Below are 6,672 nucleotides of genomic sequence, written 5' to 3'. Positions count from 1 at the left end.
GTTGGGACCTATGTTTCCATCGGCCCTTCCCTTTACCATTACTTTGTCTCCCACAACAGGCACCTTTGTCTGTTCCTCTTTCATGTCTGTTTCTATGGAACCTCCTGCCTCAGCTCATGCAGTTGTCTGCACAACTCCTTCAAAAATCTTTTAACCCTTTGTCTTGCAGGTCCTATTTCCTCATACCTGCTACGACATCCCCTGGCAACCTCATTGCCCTTTCTGTCTTTACTAAAGTGTTTAATTTATCCGGATTATTATAAAATCATTTTCTCTATGTGAGTTGTCTCACCATACTGGCTGCATTAACCATTTCATGCCATGCTGTTTCTCAAGTCAGTAAACATGTTTGAGACCCGTTCGTCAGTACATTTCACCATGCATTTTGGATGATAGTTGCTCTGCATGCAGCAAATCACATCTGCACACTTACACTGGTATCCCAGTGTCATGCCACATATGGCCAAACTTTCAAATGTAGCTCTCTTAAAAAGTCATATCTCCAAGAAAAACTATCAATTGCCAGTCTTATCTACACTTTCCTGACTTTTACTAGAAAATTCTAGGCTTCTTGGAGATTTCACATGATATTAATTTAGCTGTTTGAATTCTAATTTCACCATTTGTCTATCCCCAGAATTCCTTTATTAGCTCTTGCATCAGCCAGATCTAATTGTCAATTCCCATTAATTATAATTCTATTTTATTTTGAGACCAGGAGAACCTTTACAATCAATATTCATAATTCCTTAAAATAGAAATCAAACATTTCCATTTGATTCCAGGCATTACTATATATTGCTTGCTTTTTTTTCCTTAGATGACATTTTAATTCCTTAAATAACTTGCTAAATTAAATTGGATTTTCGACATCTCAGATTATTCCAAATTCAAATAGCAGTAAATTTCCCTTTGAGTGCTTTAAATAACCACTCATATTAATTTAATTTTGTTTATTGATTCCAATTTCTTATGTCCAGACTTGGTGATATTGCATTTTTTTTTGCATTAAAGACAGAAGTGCTTGCAACTATCGTTCTTGTATCTCGTTTTCACGCACTTTGTCTCATTGATAAAGATAGCTGCAACAAGGTTAATTTCATTGCTTGTCTCCAAGGGGGCGGAGCAAAGCATTCTCAGCTGCGTTGCTTTTTTCCTTATCGAAAAGAACTAAACTCCATTTTAAATGTTTTTTTGAGTATCCTTAGGACTTTAAAACAACAAAATCTTTAGTAACATTATCAACTTCAAAGGAAACCATCTCCATCAGGAAAGACAGATTAAACTCCAATTGTTTACAAACTTTTAGCATCTTTTGTAGGAGGTTTCTAATCCAAGGCTTTTTTTTATATGACCAAGATGATTCCAAATTCCAGTTCACATCAATAAACATTTAAAAGTTTTCCTCAACTTAACAGGTTAGTTAACCTTAACTGTATAAATTTAATTCAGACTTATTAACTTATAATACACACAGAACAGAATAGCATGTGTTTTTTTAAAAGATAGGTAAATTACATCATTTTTCTTGTTCTTCCTTCAGGCGCCATTTCAAATGACTGTAATAAAACCAAAAACTAAAGAAAAAGTTATTTAATATTCTTACAACAAAAGACTTAACACAAGCTTCTTACACAAACTTTAATCTTTCCCATATCTCCTTTGCTTATCCTTCTCTCCCTGAAGACAATATTCAATTTTTTGACATTTGCTACTTAAAAACAGTCAGTAAAACATGTCTTCAAGTTTAGACTGCAAAATAAAGCAATAGCACAGTTTCCAATTAAAGCAGTGTTTTAAACTTCAAATTGTATTTCTGCTAGACATCTTCAGACCTTCAAGGCTGAAGCTTATCTCTTAGAAAATTGCTCATTGCCTTTTCACAGTTGCAAAACCAACTTTAAAAAAAAACTTTAACTTAAAATATAATTCAAGTTTATATCCCATTCCTGGGTGCACAATCTTGAAATGAACACACTCAACAATCATTTTTCACACTCATTCAATTCCAAACAACTTAATAGACTCATGCTTTCAACATTAAAGCCAGACAACAAAGAGTTAACGACAGTCAGTTCTACAGAACACAAGTTCTACAGAACACAATCTGTACATCCCAGGGACATTCAATTCATTCGTGGAAGCTTCCAACATTCACACATTCGAATCAAAAGACACAGTAACTTGTTTTTACTCTAAAGCATAGCCTCTTATGACACTCTGCCATAAACTTAGTGAATGCTTTTCTTCTTTTTGTCACCACTTCCTTTGTTTTGCGGCAGGGTCGTGGGGATTCCAATTAGATTTAATCATCTTATTGATAAGTTTTTGGTTCTTAGCTGCCAAATGGCATGTAAGGGACCCCTCCAATCCCCACTCAAGCTCTGCTTTCTCATTGGCCATACTTGGGTAGGATCAGCACCGTTTTTTAGTCTACTCAGAGGTCCGCCTGTTAGTCTACTCTCAGAGGTCCACGACTTGTAGTAACTATCCCCAGTGTGACTTGTAATAAACTAATAACAGTCCACTCTCAGAGGTCCGTCTGTCAGTCTACTCTCAGAGGTCCGTAACTTGTAGTAGCTAACCCCAGTGTAACTTGTAGTGAACCAGTCACTCTCAGAGGTCCATGACTTGTAGTAACTATTTACTCTCAGAGGTCCATGACTTGTCGTGAGCTTGTAACGGTCCGCTCTCAGAGGTCCACCTGTCAGTCTACTCTCAGAGGTCCGTGACTTGTAGTAAACTAACCGCAGTGCGACTTGTAGTGAACTGTCAACTCTGCCGACTATCGGGTCACAAGCCTGTCACAACTTTACAACAAACTTATGGTAACTCATACAATACATGATAACGCGTTCTAACAAGTTGCCTACCACCATTTGGTGACTGGTCAGACCCCTCTGTAATTTGGATATCCTAGTCGCTGAACACCACCACCCGGTCCCGGGGAGAATGAATAAACATACTCACCAGGTACTCCGTCGATGGTGGGCGCTCTTCGATATCCTGTTCGTCCTAAGTTCGGAATCAGACTCTGGCCGACTCCCCCATTGGCCCCTTAGTTCCCTTCACCCACCTGATCCTGGCTGTCATGTGGGACTAAGTCCTCTTAATTCATGTTCAGGCACGGGGTTACAGAAGAGCTGACTTACACCTGATCCTGACGATATGCCAATTGTTAGAGTGGAATTGACTAAAATGAACCATTCAATGTTCAGGTCTGTTCCAATCATCAAAAGGTTTATTTTACACTGGTGGAGAGTAAGACATTGGGCTTACCATGCACTTCTCCACTGAACAAAGGAAAATCCACAACAGATACACAGTTACTCAGCCCATGCCAGCTGGACACAATCCAAACATAACGGTTATTGATTACATACATTACATTCATTACCAATAAAATTACTAGTTAGGTGTCATGTGATTGTGGGCATTGCTTGTGGTACGCTCCTGACCATCTCAGGGTGTTTACCAGGCCCCCTTATCAACTATCCTTGAGTCTTCACAATGAATCTTTCTACCTCTGTCAGGCCTGCTTTCCTAGCTGCTTTGTGCAGTCTGGAATTAGACAGAGCAGCTGTCTTATGCACTGATATGAGGGGCCCTCTTTGGTCAGCCTAATTGCCTGTGCTAAGCAGTACCATGCTCAAGGCTGCAAGCTAACTAACTTGTCCCACAATGCCTTAGGTAAATACTCCATTTTGTAACAATATGTGACTACACTTTCATCTTGTATATATGTGTATATTTATTTAGCTGCATCGGCCACAATTTTCCCCCTATAGCACGTAATTAGGAAAGCTAATAGAATGTTATTGTTTATCGCGAGGGGAATTGAATACAAAAGTAGGGAGGTTATGCTTCAGCTATACTGGGCATTGGTGAGACCACATCTGGAGTACTGTGTACAGTAATGGTCTCCATATTTAAGGAAGGATGTAAATGCATTGGAGGCAGTGCGGAGAAGGTTTACTAGACTAATACCTGGAATGGTCGGGCTGTCTTATGAGGAACGATTGGACAGGCTAGGCTTGTATCCGCTGGAATTTAGAAGAGTAAGAGGTGACTTGATTGAAACATATAAGATCCTGAGGGATCTTGACAGGGTGGATGTGGAAAGGATGTTTCCCCTTGTGGGAGAATCTAGAACTAGGGGTCACTGTTTAAAAATAAGGGTCGCCGATTTAAGACAGTGACGAGGAGACATTTTTTCTCTCAGAGGGTCATGAGCCTTTGGAATTCTCTTCCTCAAAAGGTGGTAGAAGCAGAGCCTTTGAATATTTTTAAGGCAGAGGTAGATAGGTTCTTGACAAGGGGGTGGAAGGTTATCAGGGGTAGGTGGGAATGTGGAGTAATCAGTTCAGCCATGAACCTATTGAATGGCCTGCTCCTGCTCCTAATTCGTATGTTCCTAGATCATTGTTGCAGAAAACTAGGGCAGCAGTATTGGGGTAAAGTTTAAAGTGACTTGAGAGTTGAGCGGAGGACCCGTGGATGGATCTACTAATGTCTCGCAGTTACCCATTTGGATACTTGAGTTTGGGGTCTGCCTGCTGCTCGAGTTTGATTGGCACAATTCTTTGATGCCGTAGAAATAGTAGATTGCGTCCAGGCAACAGTTTACATTGGCCAAGTACAGGCAGAAATGCAGAGCGCTACGCAGATGGTCGCAATAACTTTGTAAGAGGATATCATTGATCGCTAAGGAATACAACAGCAGCCCCGTGTGATAGGGCGTGAAGCAGACTAGGAAAGTCAGCAAATTTGAAAGGACGATCTTGGCGGATTTATCCGCCCATCTGCTCTGTGTCTCGCTGGCTGGAACTTTCAGGCTGTGGATGATCTGCACGGAGCAGAAAATCATGAAAAACGCACATATCAAAAACAGTATTTCCAGGGTACCAATGAATTCCATTTTCAAAACGTTTGACGAGAGATTGTAAAAGCAGGATTCCGAATGACTGGCGAAATAGATGTAGATACTTCCGGAGCATACACAAATCCAGATGCCTGCACAGATGAGCGTCGTTTTCATCGGGGTTGAAATGGCTCTGACCACGAAAGGGTACTTTATGGCCATGTACCGATCCAGACAGATCATTGTGATCAATAGGATACTGGCGTACGTGTTCACGAAGCACAAGGACTCCAGAAACTGGCAGAACACTTTCCCCAGAGTCTGGCGCCACTCCTCGCGGACATAGTAAGCATAGACTTTGAAAGGTAAGGAGAAGAGTAGAAAGATATCTGAGAAGACGAGGTTGGCCATGTAGATGATCGATTTTGTCCGCTTCTTTATTTTACAGCAGATTATGTACAATGCCACTCCGTTCAATACTAACCCAATACAAATCGTTGGTAAACTGAACACAAGCAGCACCACCTGATGTGTAAATTCAGGTTGTGTCCGTGAGCCATTGACTTCACAATGCATCCCTGAAAGAAGCCGAAATAAAACAGCATGAGGACAAGGTCAAGAGAGGGTTTCAAATCACCGAATGACCACCCCCCGCGCCCCCAACCACCACATCCCTCCCCTGTGATTTTCGAGTCACTATCAGGAGAGTTTTCCCACATTGCGAGAGTGACTGGACTTCAGAAGCACTTTAGTGGACGTCCTGAGGTCGCTAAAAACGCTATATAAATGCAAAGTTCCTTCTTTACCCTGTCCACACCATCCCATACATTATCGATGAGCAATTGCCCTTGAACTACTCATCACCTACCTGAAGTTGGATCTGTCCGCCAAGGGTTTATAAAATGTGTCAATACTTCCTGTGAGAAAAAGCGAACACCCGTGCCTGACGAGCAGTTTCATCTCATCTCAACGGTGCCGCTCTTCATATCTCCTGATTGGCCAAGTGTTTTTTTAACACGGGACGGAGACTGTGGCTCTTTCAAAGAGCTAGCACAGATGGGCCGAACGGTCTCCTGCGCTGTACGATTCTAACATGTACCAAGCGGATACCGTGAACAGTAGAAGATTTGCAAAGAACGAGCCAAGGATTTCAACCGCTGGACACGTCAAAGAGCGGGGCACTGACAGGTAGAGAGGATGTGGAAAATAACTTCTCACTCTGAACAGTGGAATTGGAGGTTGGTTTTCTGTGAAATTGATTGTATTGACTTCTTTCTCTTCCTCTTTGCTAAAATATGTTAAATAATTGAGAATTATTTCACAATCAAATAGTTGTATTTCAAAATATTTACAGATTAATGACCATTTTTATCGTCAATTTTGATTTTTAAAATATTTCTACAGTTTTTTCTCGTGCAAAATCCCAACAGAAAATCAGTATGAAAATTTTGGACCCCAAAGAACCTGGGAAAATTTGTAGAAAACCAGTTTTTAAAAATAGGTTTTGAACATGGTTAAAAATCAGTGGAAATGTAACTAGGGAGGTGTGAACAATGGATGGTTGTCAAAGTCAAATTGCCCTCAAGGATATTGGTTTTCACCGCCATTTGAATGTGAATGGGACGATGGTGTGCTGCAAATTATGATGTATCCCTAACCACACCATTTCTACCAACAACCAGTTTTCAAGCAGGCCAGAAAACAGGCAGGTAATACCCCGCCCAAAACAGGCGGACAGCACTCCGCCCAAATCAGTTGGACAGTACCCCACCCAAAATTGTCGGGCAGTGATTTACCCAAAACAGGTGGGC

The 6,672-nt window shown here is 41.0% G+C and overlaps 1 protein-coding gene across 1 annotated transcript; it reads right to left on the bottom strand.

Annotated features, from left to right (window-relative positions):
• Positions 1-1,880: 1,880 nt before the first annotated feature.
• Positions 1,881-6,128, bottom strand: LOC137375236 (G-protein coupled receptor 35-like). Its single transcript, XM_068042086.1, has 2 exons — positions 5,730-6,128; positions 1,881-5,439 (listed from the first exon to the last, which is right to left on the bottom strand). The coding sequence occupies exon 2, from the start codon at positions 5,435-5,437 to the stop codon at positions 4,436-4,438; it is 1,002 nt and encodes a 333-aa protein (XP_067898187.1). The 5' UTR covers positions 5,438-5,439; positions 5,730-6,128; the 3' UTR covers positions 1,881-4,435.
• Positions 6,129-6,672: the final 544 nt, after the last annotated feature.

Source organism: Heterodontus francisci, chromosome 11, assembly GCF_036365525.1.
Source record: "Heterodontus francisci isolate sHetFra1 chromosome 11, sHetFra1.hap1, whole genome shotgun sequence".
Lineage (NCBI taxonomy): Eukaryota > Metazoa > Chordata > Chondrichthyes > Heterodontiformes > Heterodontidae > Heterodontus > Heterodontus francisci.
The sequence above is the reverse complement of the archived record's forward strand: the minus strand, read 5'-3'. Positions and strand labels throughout refer to the sequence as shown.